The sequence below is a fragment of the Conger conger genome, chromosome 10 (genome assembly GCF_963514075.1).
Source record: "Conger conger chromosome 10, fConCon1.1, whole genome shotgun sequence".
NCBI lineage: Eukaryota > Metazoa > Chordata > Actinopteri > Anguilliformes > Congridae > Conger > Conger conger.
Genome location: NC_083769.1, coordinates 20,017,491 through 20,036,481, shown reverse-complemented (window position 1 = coordinate 20,036,481; position 18,991 = coordinate 20,017,491). Strand labels below are relative to the sequence as shown.

Genomic DNA, 18,991 nt, shown 5'->3' with positions numbered 1-18,991 from the left:
TGCTCTGCTACAAAGCTCTTTATGCAATGTAGGCTGTAAGATTCGGCAACTAAAACCTCTTCTTTAATCCCACTCCTTTCTTATCAGGAACGCTTTGGGGAAAAACAAATCTAAAAAGTTGATAATAGCTTTGATAAAAAATGTAAATCATGGATTTTCAGACCTTTAGTGTTCCTAAAAGAAGATTGTATGCTGAGTGGGTGTAGTGATTTGGGGCATGAGAGATGACCCCTCAGTGGGTGTAACTGAGATACACTGTTTGTAGATAGTAACACAAGCTCTAAACCTCAGAGAAGCATTCGTTTCTATTTGGGAGGTTACAGCCCTGCTGAAAAAACCTTTTAAAACAGCTGGTAACTGGTTGACCAGTTCAGACCAGCTCCATACTCAACATGGTTTGACCAGCTCAGGCTATGTTTTGAAACAGCTGGTAGCTGTAATTTCAATCCGGTCAGAGCTGGATTTTACACCAGGGAGGACACTAAAGTGAGGACCATCTAAGTAGCTCAGGAGGGGGAGGGAAGACTCACCATGCGTCTTCTCGGTGAAGATAACTTTGGAGTCGGACGTGAAGTTCTGGCCTGTGAGGATCATCTGTTGCCCGCCCAGCACCGAGCAGCTGTCCACATCCTGCTTCTCCACCATTGGGAGCTCGTGGGCTGATCTCTGAGCTGTGGGTTGGGGAATGGGAGTGGTAAGATTCCAGCCAAGTATTTATGCATTGGCTTTGTGACTTAATAGAAAGCCACGGAATTGGTGTGCATTTAGCAGGTCCAAAAATGCCTGGGGTTCACAGATACACAGTGACACCAAGATCCAAACTATTAAAGTAAGCTCTCCCACTTCTGTATCAAAATAAAACAGTCAACTTAGTGTCATTCCACACTGAAAATCAAACAAAATCAAATCGTTTCTGGCTGTCTCATGCCTAGAATTCATGACTTACACTCACTGAGCACTTTATTATGAACATTTTTACTTTATTACACCTACTTAATAAAGTATTCATGTGATTATCTAATCAGCCAATTGTGTGGCAGCAGTGCAATGCATACAATCATGTAGATACGAGACAGGAGCTTCAGTTAATGTTCACATCAACTATCAGAATGGGGATGTAAATGACTTTGACTGTGGAATGATTGTTGGTGGCAGACAAGGTGGTTGGAGTATCTCAGAACTGCTGAATAAATACCAAATAAAGAGCCACAGTGAGTGTATATGGGGCCTTGGACTGGCCTGTGATTGCTACAGTATGTCCAACTAAATGCTCTTGTTTGGTTTTACTCCCACAATCTCTTTACCTTTTCTCCCTGAAAACAAAATAATTAAAAATTCCAGTTGGATGTTATTGTGAACTGATAACAGGAGTTGAATATGCTGGTGCATACTTGCAGACTATAGCTCCAACTACCTGAATAAATCATGGCTCCCACAGATGGTTCAACATTTGTGATGCTGACCTAGCTAAATGGAAGGTCAGTGCAGTTTTTAGTCAGTGGCCTAATGTGATGAATCAAAGTACAAGCACGCTTGTCCGGGTTTCCCTGTCAATTTAGGCAGAGCTTATTTTGAAAGCACTGCGCTTTTTGTGAATTCTGGGCTTCTCAAAAACCTTTCACAAACAGGATCTCTGCGAGATACACTGTTCAGAGCATTCTCTCAGACTGTCAGCACTGTAAAAACTAAACTTTTTGACGTGAAGAACCTAAGTATGGCAATATTTCATGTGATTAAACACAAATTAACAAAAATTTTTACCGAATGTGTGATGCATTCTGCAGCATATTGAGCTTTTCACAAAAGAAATGGTAGTATTAGACTGTGGAGCAGATCTTTCTGCCTTTCTGACGATCACATCCTGCAGCTGCACACATTCTTAGAAATGAAGTCACTTTTACAGCCCATCAACTGTTGATCTTAATATAACCTAAGCTTTGTGAAACCTAAGCTTAGAAGCACTTAATTGATAAAGCTTTTTTCTGAACTTTAATTTACAATTGCATTTTAAATTAGGCTGTTATATCAAGATCATTGATACCAGAGAATACTGCCCCAATTATTTGCCGAGTGAGCAGTAGGGACAGAAAGACAAGCCACAATAGTTTGTAGCTGTTGTAGTCTCAGCATGTACAAAATGTATTCCAATTCATGGTCTGCATGAAGAGATACAGCAAAGACAAACATTCCCTTTGAGGTACAAATGGTTGAAATGGAAAAAGCTGAAAACGCAGTACATACCAGCCATGAAAAACACGAAACAAGTGAATGGAGAGATTAATCAATTCAAGGAAAAAGTGTTGCGTCACCACACAGCACTGGTATTTACATGCAGTGTAATTGCCTTTTACTCCAATTGAAGACTACTGTACATAACATTTATGAGTGTACTGGTCACAGTGGAGACCAGAGAATGTGTGTAATTTGCGTAATGGAATTGAGTGAGAGCAACATTTTCCCAGACAAACAACACTAGCAGTTGTGAGCAAAAACAAGAGCAGGCTAGACTCCTAATTTATGATGATTATGCAAAGGACCTGGCATTCATTAAAACAAACTCTATGGCCTTTTCACTGAGTAGATACCGCTATGCTCTCCTTGCAACAGATTTCCTGAACAAATAGATTTTATTAGGAGCCTGCAAGAAGGGAATCCAAGTTTGTAAACTTTGCATGAGAGAAGAGAATCTTTATTGCGATTGTTCAAACTACTACTAGGAATAAATCATATTCCTGGTTTAGAACCTGTTGTGTTTTCAGGACAACACAGCAGAAAAATAAACATGTCAAGGTATCGGCAGATACCGTTCTCATTAAATAAAATAAAACAAAAAGGTCAGGTCATAAACTGAAAAGGATCTCCTCGCTGGTAATGCTCTGCAGCATGTCATGTCATGTCATGTCTGCCAAAGTGTACAAAATGGGCAAAACAAATGTGACCTTTGCACAGTTTTTGGAAGCCCACGGAGTGGATTCTATCCTGCCTGGCGGGCTCTTTGAATGCAACCCAGGCCGTGTAGCCTCTACTTATCTCCCATTTCTGCACGTGGTGCTGTGATACCGCCAGATTACGCAAACACAGACTGCATTCATAACCAAGAAAGTCACATGGGCCAAAGGAAGCCCTGCCGTTACGATGGAGGGAGGCTCCAAACTGTGCACCGAAAACAGAGGTGGCATCCCAGTGTGGAACGACTACCACCCTAAACCTCACAAATATAAAAGACACAGGCCCTCTGTCAAAGGGGGAGGGGGGCTCAATAGCTGGAGGCTTACTTCAAACCCCTTGTAGAGAGGGAAGCGACTTCAGCATGTTAGGATCCTAACCAATATTTTTTAAATGCAAGGTCTCCCTTGTCAAAATCGCAAATCTTTTGCGGTTTTGCGCCAAATACCGGGTTAACAATCACAGTGAAAAGCCAGTGATTACATACTCTTAGAAAACAAGTAAAGCACACCCGGCAGTCTGCAGCAACAGGCACAAACATAAAGGAGAGTCTGTGTAAATCTGAGAGGCCTGACTGTACCACGGTGCCCCCAGTGCTTTTTTTTTTACCAATGTTTACTTTCTAAGTGACGTCAACCTGACACCACACAGACAAAGCGTTAGCTGATAAAATCCATCCAGGAGACCAGCGAGCCGCGTGTTTGCCCACGGCATCTAATCTACTACAAAGAAAACACACGTAGATGGGTCACAACTATTGACTTTCCCCGGGAAGCTTGAATATCTTTTTACTCTGCACACAGTCCTAAACCGCCATGTATATTTTGAAGTGGGGAACTGTGTAGCTTTCTACAAAAGTAAAGCAACATTTACCATTGGACAGGGAAACATGCTTTTAAGTTGTGAGGTATTTGGGTATGTGATTAGAGGTCTGTTTGGTGCTCAATTTTCTGAGAGAAAATGCTTGGTTGGACATAAAATGTCTTTCTAAATCAAATTAGGCTGTGTTTACCATGGAATGGCCACCTGAAGATTTTAACTAAGATTCATGTCCAAACATTAATAGCTTTTTCCAAAAGCTTCAGTTTTTTTGTTCCAGTTAAGAGGCAAAATGATTATTTCTACCAGAATTCACTTAATGCTGCCAGAGAAAAAAAAACATTGGATCTACCTGGACAATGGTCCTGTAATACTGAGGGAGATGGAGACACATTGCCATCGACCGCAGAAATGCTGCACACTTTAACTGTCTTTAATCACTGTGGTTTTGTTTTCTCTTTTCAGTTCTAATCTATCTTATTTCCCCATTTCCTCTGTTTTACTAGTTTCTATTTTTATTCTTTCGTAAACAATAGAGCACACCAGTACAGCCCTTTGGGTTGCAAACCACTTCATAAAAATATGTGAAGATGTGTGTAGCTGTTGGTAGTATTTTAAGCTACATAGATGAGAGCCATTCTGGGGGGCAGTAACTCACAGCACTCAATAGGATGAGAGGCGGCCTGCAGAGAAACGTGCTGCCCTCCATGCTGGGGTATGTGAACGCGGAACACCAGGCGCACACGCGTGTTCTTGCGCCCGATGTCCGTCTCTCCTTTCCTCAGCTCGATGTCAGCGTTCCGCAGCTTCAGAATCCCAGCGCAGTCGATCCTGTGAAGACACAGCAGAGCACTCAACACTTGTTCAGTTCGGGCGAGGCTTCTTCAGAGAAACACTGCTGTTTGCTAATGGATACCACAGGCATACAGGTTAACCAGAGACATGTCAATACTTTTATATATCTTTTTACAAAGAAAAATAAACATTCATTTCAAGACTTGATTACAAAAAAGCTGTGAAACTGTGAGTGTCACTGTTGACTAATACAACCATTATTTATCCTTATCTTGGTCTGTCGTAATGCAATCACGTCAATGGATTGAGTAATATGAGAAAATATTCAGGTGGGATGTCATATACCGTAGTTTGCTAACTAAGAATATCACTCTTATTAATAGCCCTGTGCCCCTGTGGACATGACTAATAAACAAAATGACGCACAGGACACAGAGACAGCCTGACATACCTCCCCCAATTTACTGATTCAACTTAAAGTTTAACAGGTAAATTTGTGAGATGCTCAGAAATGTAGTGCAATTTCCCAAGGGGCCATACAAGAGGAACCAGGGCATCCGCAGTAAAACGTTTTAAAAATCCCTGAAAAGAATACCTTGTGTATACATCACTACTTAATTAATCTTATATTTTATATCTTTAGATCAAATAAACTTTGCCAACCTTTTCTAATACTGAGCTTATAGTATTACTGAAGATTTATATTGGACAAAAGATTAAAGATAAGTACATCTTATATTGATCTGTAATATGATAAGTTTAAAAGGCTCAGGGGTCAGTTAGGCCTGCTTTCTTACACGGCTTTCATGTTGTTCTTGGGCTCCAGAGGAATCTCCAGGACTTTGGTGCTGTTGACGATCTTCTCGTAGCTGTTGGTGGTGACGGTCTTCCCTGTGATGCGGTGGACCTGGTAGAAGGCGTGGGGCTTGAGGATCCTCTCGTCGGCCGTGCCGATGAAGATCTGAAGGCCCAGCGGCTCTTTGCCCCGGTACCCGTGAAGCTGGGAGGAGAATTGGAGAAAAGCCTCAATCGAAACTTATGTGGCCAGTGCAGTCAAATAAACCAGCCTAATTCTGTCACTTTCCATAGTCACTGAAATAAATGAAGCCTCATCTTTGGCCTGTGTCTTTACTCGCCTATTCTGTCACAGACACGCCGCCATTGTAACTTCCAAATCTAGTAAAGATAGGGGCGTAGTGGTTACGGTACATGACTGGGACCCGCAAGGTTGGGGGTTTGAATCCCAGTGTAGCCACAATAAGATCTGCACAGCCGTTGGACCCTTGACCCTTTATTGCTCCAAGGGAGGATTGTCTCCTGCTTAGTGAACTGTATGTCGTTCTGGATGAGAGCGTCTGCAAAATGCCATTAATGTTAATGTAAAGATCTATCAGTACAGTATCCAGCACCTACGAGGCACACTGTGCTTGGCCAGACTCCACTCTACAGACAACGTGCATTTTTTGACGAGTCTGCAGTTTACAACCCAGTGGTGGGGTGGAGCCGCGGAGGTCCTGCGGAATGCATTAGCGTCCCAGCGTGACCTTGGGGGAGGGTCAGCGGATATCTCCTGCGAACATACAGCAAGCACAGCTGCTCTCTTTGCTACTGTCTACAGATCTCAGAGGACCTTGGGCCTTGGGAGCCCTGAGTTGGGAAAATATCCCTGCTCATTATTCTGGTTGAGTGTGACATGATAAGCTACAAATTTAGACCAAAGTACAAGATCACCCCTTGTTGTGGCTGACCCCTCTTTTTTTATTACATGAACTGCATTAGCCTCCTTTTGATGTTGTGCAAGTAAAAAAATTACACCTGCTTAAATCCATCATCCAACATTAAGGATATAAAGTAATGTGCAGCAGTCAGATACTGCCTCCCAATTTGCCTCACTTTCATTCAACATCTGATATCTGCAATACCACAAAATGGCTGATGCAGTAACCAAAGCTTTTCATGAGCTGATAACTGGCAATGGGTTTTTAACCCCTTAAGTGTTTTTTGCATTCATTCCGTTTTTAATAGTGTAATTGTCCATCCCTATGGTAACACATTATACCGTTTGAAAGTGTTAAAACTCACGGTTCTATCTGTATAACCTATTTTAAGATGCCATTGCTTAAGCGACAACGTTTTTTGTGTGGGTGGCAAAACAAGCATGGGGAGATCTCGTCTTCTCTGCATTTTAGAAATCCATATACAACACAAAATAAGGGAATGTCAGTGTCCTTTTCATGGCAAGGGTCCAGCAAACCAAATGCATAATAATGCAATTCTAAAAATGTGTTTTGAATTTCTCTGGAGGAATTATCAGTTTTCCGTTTCGACGCTGCATACTTGTACAAAGTGCTTGTATATATGAATGCTATCACAGACATGTAGGCTCATGTACAAACTTCTCAGTATCGCAATCCAGTTTCACAGAAAAGGTGTGATCCCCCTCCGTGAGCAAAATATACTGTATAAATTCAGCTGAACTTAGAACCTAGTGGTATGGTATTAAAGTAATGACTGAGTAGCTAATTACATTATGTCTGCTTGTTCAACGAAAAAATAGCATTTTCAGACTGTTCCTGAGATCTTATATTTTTGTTGTGAGTGCGTTGTCCGTTTGTGAAGGGAGAGACGGGTTTAGTATGAAAGCACGCAGAAGTAAAATCAATTACTTCAGTAGCTGCTGTACCCCGTCCATCACACACTCCCATGGGAAGCCGGGAAGGATAGGCTGAAGGGGAACAGAAAGCTACTGTAAGTATATAAAAACTATGACATGAAGGCAACTAGCTCGTATTTTCAAAATGTAATGCCTTCAGTTACAGTTGATGGGAGTTTCAAACTAATAAGATCAGTGGATATTAACTATCATTTTAGAGTGTCATTTCCTGTTGTAGATTCTGCTACAGCAGTTTTCAGCCGGTGCGATCGCTATCGTGTAAATGGATCCTGTTTCGGGTGGCGCACATCTCCCCTATTACTCAAATGCTAAGCACAATGCTGTATGTAGCAGTGGCAGCAATATAATAAACAAGCTCTATCGCTGGCACATAACGTGTGTACTCACACCGTTCAGCCAAAGCCTCCACCAGAAGGAAGTATGCAAAAACCACAATACTTCACAACATAAAAGAGTTTGCATGAGTGCGTGGCTCAAAAAACAACACGACAAACAGCAAAAAAGGCCACGAAACTAATCTATTTTCACAAAAACGTTGGAGTTTTTTTTAGAAGACTGTTTTCACTTCTTTGGGGCATGTACCATTCTATTTAGTTAGGTAGTATTCTGAGTGGTTTCTTCTTTAGAAGAAGTACCTGCCAAATGAAACGCAGCAGTGCTGAGACCAGTGTAAACGCTCGAGCGGTTACCCCGTGTGGGAGTACCTGGCTTGTGCTACCCTTCGCGGCCATCTCCACGGATACGGATTACTGGCAACGAAATATCTACTATCTACAAGGAAGAAACAATCTGTTTCTCTTTTTTATCACTTATTTTATGTTGAGTATGGCAACCAGCAATAACCCCTTCCATTCTTTAGAATAAGTGAAACTGGGATTCTGCCAAAGATGCTTTTAGAGTTGCCAAGATAAGTGACTCACCGGTTTACATTTAAAGTCATGTCCCTGTATTATTAAAGTCAAAGTTGAATTGCTGAAACATCTTATCACTGAATACCACTGCCTCAGAGAAATAAATATTGACCAGGATTCCTAGGAAATAAGAGTATGTGGTTTCCTTAGTGATAGATGTAGTCTGTGTGTGTGTGTGTGTGTGTGTGTGTGTGTGTGTGTGTGTGTGTGTGTGTGTGTGTGTGTAAGGGTTTATTTATACTCACTCATAGTGTTAATCTGTTTACTAGTCTAAAAAAATGCTGGTTATTATCTCACAGATCCTGTGTTAAAAATTAGTATAATTAAATTGGTGGGTGAACCCTATGACAGAAGGAGTAAATGTGTCAGTGAAAATAATGATCTGAGTGATTCTAAACAGTTTTATTTCCATTATATCTCCAAATAGGACAACAGTGTTAATTTGATTACAGACAGCCAAATGTTACTACTTTGTGTTTGGAAGCCTATTCCATAAGACATATTAGCACTTGTGAAGCTAATTATTCAAGTGAAAAGTGACACGAACGAATACATGACATAATTGCTGTTAAAATTGAACGTATGAAACCGCAGTAATACTTTCACTGACGACCATCACTCTGCCCATAATGCCAGAGATGAGAGGTATTATGCAGCTTATTCACCATCATACAATCTCTGGTATTTGTCAGGAAGTGGTACATATACACTTATAGAGCACTGTATTAGGTATTTATTAGACTTCTACTGCTGTAGCCTATCCACTTAAGAGTTATGATGCGTTGTGTGTTTAGAGATGCTCTTCTGCATACCACTGTTGTAATGTGTGGTTAGTTGCATTACTGTCACCTTCCTCGGCTTTGACCAGTCTGGCCATTCTCCTCTGATGTCTCTCATTAGCAAGGTGTTTCTGTCTGCAGAACTGTTTTTTTTTGTTGTTTTTTTGCACCGTTCTTTGCAAACTCTAGAGACTAGTGTGCGTGAAAATCCCAGGAGATCAGCAGTTTCTGAGATACTCAAACCACCCTGTCTGCCACCAACAATCATTCCACAGTCAAAGGCACTTAGATACTTTTTTCCAACATTCTGATGGTTGATGTGAACACTAACTGAAGCTCCTGACCCATATCTACATGAGTGTATACATTGCACTTCTGCTACGCAATTGGCTGATTAGAGAATCGCATGAATAAGTAGGTGTAATAAAGTAAAAATGTTCCTAATAAAGTGCTCGGTGAGTGTATATTGTAAATGTACATTTCTGATAGTTGCACAAGTTTCAAACCCAACCAGTTAGTTTCGTTATATGTCAAGGTCTTCCTCATCCAATTTTCACAAAAGACAAAATGCATTTTCTGGAAAAATGTTTTGAAATTGACTCGTTAATGCATTCCCCTGAAAATGACATTCCATTCCGTAATGTGACCATGAGTTCACAATGCAGAGCTTAGCAGCATACCCTCGAGAGCGGCATGCGCAATCTCAAAGAAGGGCACAATGACACAATTCTCTCAAAAAAGAGAATAATTGGTTAATGGCTCCCAATTTACGACAATCAAATATAATTAAAATTGGGAAGCTAGCTTATTTGCAGGGGATGAAGCGAAGCCAAAAAATTCAATCGATCCTGCACTGATTTGGACTGGGTCTCATCTGTGAATGTTTTGTGAGTTATGATAAGAGGGCAGGTTTGACTGCGTGGTAGCCCAGGATGGGAAACACGCTCAAATATATTTTGCAGTATGATATAAAAATGAAAAAATATTTTTGACTTGAGAGAAAAATTAAGATCTTAACTCTTCTAACAAGACTAAGACACTTGTTAAGACTTTTTCAACATATTCTTTGCAGTGTACAGAATACACACATTCGAATGCATATGTCAGACGTGTGCGTTTGAAACAGTGGGCAGGCACAGCTGGGCAGCGGTGGCATCTCCTCCAGCCTTTCCCCGTTGCCCAGACGACGAGGCAGCACCGGTGCTGATCAAGGTAACGGGCTGTTAGGCCGGGGTGGTAAATATGCACCAGGAGCTGGGCAGGCAGGGCGGGTGCATGTGCTTCGCTCTTTCATGTTGCAAGTGAAGCCAAAGTAAGATAACAGGTCAAGGATCCATAACACCGCTACTTATTTTTCACCAGAAAAAAATATGCCACAAAATCTGCCTACTTTCCAGAGCACTCGTGGCAGAAGATGGGGCTTAGGTAGCGCGCTAGTAGAGTGAACGCGCTCCCGTTTCTAAGCGCCATCTGTGAACCTGGTTGCCATGGCGCTATGGTGAGTCATAATTTGAGTTGGGGAAAGAAATGCAAGCAAGAGAGGGAGGAACGGGGGGGGGGGGGGGGGGAGTGCGGCAGTACCCAGCGCTGGCTGTCTCGCTGGCACAAAAACCAGGCCGGCCGCAGCGAAGGCTAACAAACAACAAGGAGAGAAGCTGGAGAGCGGCCTCCTCCATTCTGGCCCTGCGGCGAGAGAGCCTAGACAAATCTAGAGGACGCTAAAAAAGCGATCGACAAAAAGTCAAGGAGCTGTCCATTTCAACACAGACAGGCACATATGGTGTGAAACACAATTTTTTTTATGAATAAAGAAACCCCACTGTTAAACAATTAAAAGTGTCTTGAATTGACAACCGCACTTGTTTTTGTTTTTACTTGTTCAGTGTGCATACAATTAAGAATTTAAGTGGTTACTAGGGTTTTACCATACAGGATAATCCTTTACAATTCTAAAGGATGTGTAGCGAAATTCAGAGTTAAGAATAACAGCTTTATTATACTAGACACCGTTTTCATTTACTCAACATGCAGTATTTAACTGGAAGTCTTGTTGCTATGTTTGGGTTGAAGTACCATACATCAAGTCCAGCTTCTTAAACTCAGGTGGACCGGCCAGCCACTGGGCTGAACTGCGAACAATATATATTTCACAAGGACAAATTCCTTGGCTTCCGGAAAGCTCTGTTGAACTGCTCGCTAAAGGGGGAAACCACATGACACAAACCGCACAACAGAGGGCTGCTTTCAAACTGTCAAGACAAATATTTGTCGACGCGGCGGCAGTAGTCGACTCGTTGCTTTCACAGAGGCGTCTGTCCAACGAGAGGCAGCCGACCCCCAATCCCAAACAAGCCAAACAGAAACAACGTCCAGCTCTCTAATCATTAACAACACACACTTGCCCTGTCGCACTTGGCCAGACAGCCAGCGCATACGTCAATTTTTTAAAGCTGGCTGGTAACGTGTCTCAAGGGCAGTGACTGTGTGACTTTTTTCTTCCTGGCTGCGCACTGCACAATGTTTTTAACAACCAAAATATTTGTATTATATAAAAAACTTTTTTATGCCAGGATAACACAGGCTCAAGTAAGGCATCGGTGGACTGCAAGGGCCAGATCCTGATAAAATGATCCATCTCCATAACTGGCCCTGCACCTGCTACCTCACCTCCCTCTACTCCACAAAGGCAAGGCACTGCAAAAACAATCTCACAGCATGGTGCTCTAATCCATTTTCCCTTATCACATTGATCGTTAATATGGGCACCTATGCTCTACTCGCAAAATCAAAACAGGCCTACAGTGAGTACTGTATGCTGAATGCTGTGTCTTATAGAGGGGCATAGAAACAATCTTTCCTAGTATGTTCAGATACACTTTTCTAGCATGTTCAGATATATTAAGGGGCATATCCAAAATACATTTTTACAGTAAGTCCTTTATACTCATTTTGAGCAAATTGTCAGCACAATAATTAATGGTGCGTGGACAATTTGTATTTGTAGTGTCGAAAAATGGTTATTAAGAATCCAGGCTTCTAAACAGATGGTAACAGGTTCAATACCCTCTTAGAGCTTCACATTCGCTCTGCTTCACAAAATATTCCACTGCAGTACAATACTACCCATATAAACCCTGAATGATGTGTGTCAACTGGCAAGTGAATGAATGACCACATAACCAAAACAGAGAACCTAGAAGGTTCCAAAAGGAGGTCTGATGAGCACCCATTCTGAAAAGTACATGTGTTTTAAAACCTGTCACTGAACTTAAGGGGTGCGGTGAATTAGTTATGGGGCAGCTTCGCAGATTTACGTACAGACCATCCTGTTTGGCTAATTTCCAACCCATTTCCTTCAACGGCAGTCAGGCTTTTCATCCACAATTAAACTCCAACACAGAACATTTGCTGTAAAAATAGAAACCTGAACGCAAGCTAAGCTTTTAGCCATGCACAGAAATGAAAAAAGTAAGTGGAAAAAAATATGTTTCAGAATATAGGTGCTGATAAACATTCCGAAAACATTCACGTGAAAAGCGAAGCAGTGAAGTAGAATAAAGCTTTATGCGCCTCTCTGCACGTCAATGAAAGTTTTAGGTATGAACTATAATGACTGCAGCTGTCAGTGCTTTCTCCTCAAACCTAATTCTTTTAATAACGGAAACTGTACCCATCCATTGTCACAAGATGCAAAAGCATTGTAGAAAGCTAAACCTTCCTCTCTCCCTCCCTCCCCTTCCACTCTCTTAACATCTCAGGATCAGTCTCCTTGGCTTGCCTGACAGGGACATTTCCATGGTGGAGGATGGAGCATTATATGAGAAGGTATGACAATATATGAGCTTATGTTGTATGAGCTGTCATGAGCATATATTAGCAGGTATGACACTCTCATGAGCATACAGTATATGAGGAAGTATGAGAATAACCTAAGCTCTGATATAACACGCACACACTCACACATACACTCACATACAACATACCTGCGCGCACACACACACACACACACACACACACACACACCCACACACACTCACACATGCACACACACACACACCCACACACACACACGCACCCACACACACACACACACACGTACACACACGCACACACACACCCACACACACACACGCACACACTCACACATGCACACACACCCACACACACACACACACACGCACACACACACACCCACACACACACACACACACACACACACACACATCAGCATCGCCCCAAGACTGTCGGCGGAAGGTGACCAGGAGGCGCACGCACACGGGGCAGGAAGACAACCGCTCACCTGGACCACGGGGTGACCGCCGCTGGGGGCCTTGACCGCGCCCCGGCTGCCCTCGGTCTCGTAATGGGCGCGGTGGTGGGGTTTAGGTTGCACATCGATGTGGAGCTCGTACTGGTCAGTGCGCTTGGGCAAAGGCCACTCCAGAGGCGGTAGAGAAGCCACCGGAATGCTGACCAAAAAGGAAGAATGGTATTATTCATTAATATTGCCAAATAAACACCATTGTAATAACTGCGATAATGCCAGGGCCCGTATCACAAAGCAGGATTACTGACTTAGCTGGGTAACTGCACTGGGGTAAACCTGGAACCCACCCAAATCTCGAACCAGGACTGAAGTAAAAAGGGTTGTTCCAGGTTTATAACAATAATGATAATATTGATACAGCATTTTGTATTCAAACATCAGAAAGTGTTGCATGGTAATAACACACTAGTACTTTTTAGCAAAAATGTATGCAGTATAAATAAATAAATGAGGATAAGTACTATGAGCAATGATAAAAACACATTATATAAGTCACTAACAAGATGCACAGCACAACACTTCAATTTCAAAAGTACACACACTGAAAAATAGGGGTGGACTACATTTCAGTTAAATACAGCGTGACATAGCCATGCTTTATTAAAGTTTTAAAAGCTATGAGTCTCTAAACATTTTCAAATGGTTTGACAGTTACTTGCCAAATAATGCGGTTTGTAATACTAAGGTGACTAAGCTAGTTAGTTAGTTTTCATTTGTCTCTCATGAACATCAAACAGCCGATGGTGTGAATTTGAGTGCAGTGCAGAAGTTCAGTGCAGAGCACGCTGTGGTTACACTGAAAGTGGTCCAAATGTGCGCATCGATTGCAAGGTCCATATGCAACAGTGCAATGACAATCCAACAGAATAGAGGGTAAAGGCACTTTTGACAACAAGTTCTTCTGTGCCTCATGTTGACAAATGCCAATAACAGACTCCAAAGGCAATAAAAAGCCTAGGATCATCACTAGATACTGAAAGCTTTCTTATACCTGCACTAAGGAAGTGATTGAACACACCTGGCTATTCAGAAGCTGACCACCAAATTACTTTTGGTCCCCTGAAATGGGGGGACTATGTATAAAAAGGATGTAATTCCTACACGCATCACCCAATATGGATGCAAATATGATGAAATTAAAGTGGATTGTAACCTCAAATTAACCTATTATATAACCTATTGTTTAATTTCAAATCCAATGTGTTGGACTACAGAGCCAAAAGAACATAAATTGTACCAACTGTCCAAATACATATGGACTAGCGCAGTTGGTACAATTTTTGTATCTTGATTTTGCTGTACATTGCCATTCCAGCTGGGGCTATCTGAAGATGTAAAAGCATTTAAAGCTTAATTAGACATTTAGCCAAAAATATACAGTCCTATTTGCAGGATCAGTTTGCAAATAATTTAGCCTTTTGCCTTTAAATTACTGGAAGTAGGGCAAGTTCCCCATATTTGTTCATAAAGGAGGTTCACTTTTTTCGGAGATTTCTAGAAATCGCATTGGAGCGGTATACTGCTGAGGGGCCTATATCAACTAACCACAATGTGGTTTGGCTCCAACTTTTATTTATTAAATGTGCAATGCTTGAGTTCAGTCTCAACCAGCTTAACAAAATAATAATTATATTATAATTACTTGGCAACTCATGCCAAAAAGAGAAACTTCTCTTTACTTGGCACTGAAGTAGAGCGTGAGTTCAGGATTAAATTTCAGGATAAATCAAAATGAGACTTTATTTGTGAAGATGCAAGATTATTTGTGCATCCTTGGTTGTTCCTTGCTTGAGGAAAATTCTCGATCATGGCATGAACTAAGACGTCCTTGAAATGCTGTGGTTGAGGATTCAATTGGCAATAAGTTGCTGTTTATGTGGTTAGCATTGTGGTATCTATGTGGCAGCATTTAGCTAACACAATGCAGTGTGGGCCAATATACCATATCAACTCATTTCCTGTCTCACCAAAAACTCTTCCCTTTCATTCGTTAAATCTTTGTATTTTGAGCTTATTTTATTATAAGGACTGTATCCATAAAAAGACTGTAAGAGAAGAACAGTTTAGCCTCAACAGCTGCCTACCAGCTGCCATCTTGCTGCAAAGGGCCACTGCCCAGCAGCATAGCAGGATGAAACTTTAAGTATGCCCATTTTATGCACAAAAAAGCACAAATTAGTCTGAGTAGTATATGTAGAATGGAAGTTATGACAGCCTCACAGTCAGACACACATCTCTATTCTCTGTGTTGTGCGCTGTATTGTGTACCTGCAGATGCCAGGGACCAGCTGTTTGGGCCAGATGGGCGGGATGACAAAGAAGGACTCTGCCCCGGGCGGCTTGCTCTTCATGTCCTGTTCGCAGGAGAGCAGGTAGCCCTCCGGTTGGCTGTCCAGGTACAGCGAGTAGGCGGGGCTAGCGGTCTTCACGATCTTGGTGGGTACCGAGCCCGGCGCGCTGCAGAAGCCGTTGTAGGCGTCGGGGGAGGGGCCGGGGCCGTAGATCCCGCCCGGGGGCTGGTCGAGGGCGGAGTGGGGGGAGGGGCTGCGGGAGCGGTGGCGGGCGTGGGCGGGGCCGAGGGCGGGGTTGCGGTACATGTCGTAGGTGCGCTTGCCCTGCGGGGAGGTGGAGCGTGAGCCGGGGCGGGGCGAGGGGGACCGGGGCGCCAGGCAGCCCTCCTCTGTGGCGCTGTCGCGGGGCGAGGCTCCGGGGGAGGTGCGGGGGGACGAGGAGCCGGCGTGAATGTTCTGGAAGCGGGGGCAGAGGTCGCTGGGCGTGGCCTGCCCGTTGCTGGGGGAGACGCAGGGGGAGGCCCAGGGCGAGTAGCTCTCTGAGTGCCAGCTGGTGGAGGAGTTGCTGCTGGCTGGGCTCAGGCACTGCGGCTCGCGGTACACCAAGCCGTCCTGCCCCGGCACCGTCAGGGTTCGGGGCCCGATGCTCAGGGGGTGCGCCTGCAGGGAGTCCCTCCCGTGGGGGTATAGCTCGCGGGACGGGGTGATCTCGATTCGGGGGCTCAGAGCTCCGGGACCGCCCGCCCTGGGGTGCTCCAGGTACCGCTTGCCGCCCAGGTGTTCGTACCCCAGCAGGCCCTCCGGAGGGGGCTCGTCATAGGGCGATGGGCAGGGCTTGAGCCCGTAGGGGGCGACTTCCGCGAGGGGGTAGGCCACGCCCGCGGGGGCTCCGAGGACTTTGTGTGAAGACAAACTTTGCTCATCTGCAGAGGAACAGGGCGACAAGGAGAAGAAACCGTGCATCAGAGAACGGCATCACCAAAACTGCTCAAGTACACATGACAGCCAGAAACCATGCATCAGAGAACGCCAACACAGCCAGAAACCATGCATCAGAGAATGCCAACACCAAAACTGCACAAGCACACACAACAGCCAGAAACCATGCATCAGAGAACGCCAACACCAAAACTGCACAAGCACACACAACAGCCAGAAACCATGCATCAGAGAACGCCAATACAGCCAGAAACCATGCATCAGAGAACGCCAACACCAAAACTGCACAAGCACACACAACAGCCAGAAACCATGCATCAGAGAACGCCAACACAGCCAGAAACCATGCATCAGAGAACGCCAACACCAAAACTGCTCAAGTACACATGACAGCCGAAGGCATGCGGGCGCAAAAAGGGTGCTGCAACTTAAGCTCTTAATCATTCATTATAATCAATAGATTATTCTTCATTATTCATTAGCATTTTTCCTAAAGTCACAGGACACAGCTGCAGACTGCATTTGTATCCATGAAGACATGTTTGAACTGTGCTCCGGTATAGCACACTGGCACAGACTGCTTTTGAAGAAGTTTAAGCCAGAGTAACTGGTGGGAACAAAAACCAGCAGTGCAGCCCTGGGCTAAAGGAAATTGTAAACAAATTTGAATTTTTCAAATAGTGCAATGTTTATAAAGGTTTATTTTTTTCAGTCGACAGATAGCCTGCCAAATATTTATTTGCGATTTTTCAGTAATCCCTTCATAGAAACATTTAATGATACCATCTGTAAGTAGCCACAATTTAATGCATTTCAATTGTATGATAAATAAAATAAAATCTGTCTGCTTACAAAGATGTTGTGGTTTTCAACTGAGTGGCTTTGAAATGTTTCCCTTGCCTGCACGCTGCTGTCTCTTTACAGCCCAAAGCCCATTTTAGTTTAGATTTTTTAACTGTTTCAGACACAAGTAATCCAGTTCAAAATGAACATATGCATGTTATTTGAGTGAATAAATACTCAATTCGACTAGAAAAAATACATTCATATGAACAGAGAAGCAAAACAAATGCAGTATTTTAAACAAGTAACAGTGCTGAGTGAAACAAGCTGTATTCTGTGGCCTTAACATGCTTAGTTTTGTGGCAAAACGTTCTCATAATAACACTCCATTCCATATTTTATAGCAGACATCCTTCATTCATCAAGCATCCTTCATTCATAAACGTCTTACTATTTTTAAACATCAAAGTAAAAAATTTACATTCGTTACAAAAATAAAAGTTTACCCCACCCACAGACTTTGGTATTTCTAAAAGTATATTTCCATTTTCCCAGATATCTGACTATTGTCTAGGGCCTGTTTACGTCGTAATACACAAAACAACATACATGATGCACCATACAACAATAATCAATAACTGTCAGGTGGATACAGCGAAAGGTGCATCATGATCTAAACAAGAAGTAAGCTCACTTTGGCTACGGAACGGAAACTGGCATCCAGTGTTTTTTGGACTAAATCGTAAAAATTCTAAGCAGAAGATTGTCAACATAAATTGCCTTAAAATGTTAGTTTGACCAAAACTTGTCAGAACTAGTAGCTAACTACAACAATGTAAAGCAAACAATACAAAAATCCTATGCTCTGTACGATTTGAATGCAGAGTCCAAATGCATTTACGTATAACCATGTGCTTACTTCGGCAAATGGAAGTGTGTTGACCTTCGTTGCGCACTTATTTACTGTACAAACCTTGGTCTTCCGTGGGAAAATTGCTGCAAGGTGGGTCGTACTCGAACAGGTAGTCGAAGTCCAGCTCATCTTGGCAGTGCACCTGACTGAGTTCCTCCGCTAACTCTAAAGCGCTAGTATCCTTATCTTCGTAAATGGAGGTCATCTGTCTTTCTTTTTAAGGTTTACAGTTGAATCACAACTCAGTGGAAATGACCATAAATAACAGCCAGAAATTGTTCACAGTGACCTTCATTCAAAGCAATTCAAAATTGTGTTCGCACAATTAAAGCACTGAGGCGTTTCGCTGGCAAAGCGCATTAAGGGGAAATGGCTTGTACTGTTAACGTTTCAACAAGCGACCGCTGCATCAAAAGGCTGCGAAACTGACAGGAACACAATGGCAGCTTCCTCCTTCAGCTTAACCACATGGAGATAAGGCGTGTCTTTGTTCATAAAGTAAACAAATGCAGTAAGGTCCCAAACACGGAGTGAACACGCCTCCTAATGATCAGTCATAGAACAACTACGTGTATAAGTACACGTGTGAGCTTTCAACACGTTTTCCCCAAAATGCAGACAGTAATTTTTTTTTTGTTGCATTCTGCAACTGAGAACGAGTAAATGGCAATGTGCTACTGCCCCCGGGTGTTTGACAGAAAGCAATGAGCAAACACGTGGAGTAAATTAGCCTACAGTAATCCATCTTTGTTTATTGTATTACTGTACATGTTAAACTGCTGTATTAGAGGATATAGGGAGTATAATAATAATA

The 18,991-nt window shown here is 42.9% G+C and overlaps 1 protein-coding gene across 1 annotated transcript in view; it reads right to left on the bottom strand.

Moving 5' to 3' along the window:
• The window catches only part of LOC133139153 (nuclear factor of activated T-cells, cytoplasmic 2-like), a 43,314-nt gene extending 24,725 nt beyond the window's left edge, over positions 1-18,589 (bottom strand). Inside the window, exons 1-6 of the mRNA XM_061258500.1 lie at positions 18,238-18,589; positions 15,520-16,465; positions 13,225-13,393; positions 5,358-5,560; positions 4,424-4,596; positions 531-671 (exon numbers count right to left, since the gene is read on the bottom strand). Of these exons, the coding sequence (XP_061114484.1) occupies positions 531-671; positions 4,424-4,596; positions 5,358-5,560; positions 13,225-13,393; positions 15,520-16,465; positions 18,238-18,382 (1,777 nt within the window). The 5' untranslated portion in view covers positions 18,383-18,589. The remainder of the gene's footprint in view (positions 1-530; positions 672-4,423; positions 4,597-5,357; positions 5,561-13,224; positions 13,394-15,519; positions 16,466-18,237) is intronic.
• Positions 18,590-18,991: the final 402 nt, after the last annotated feature.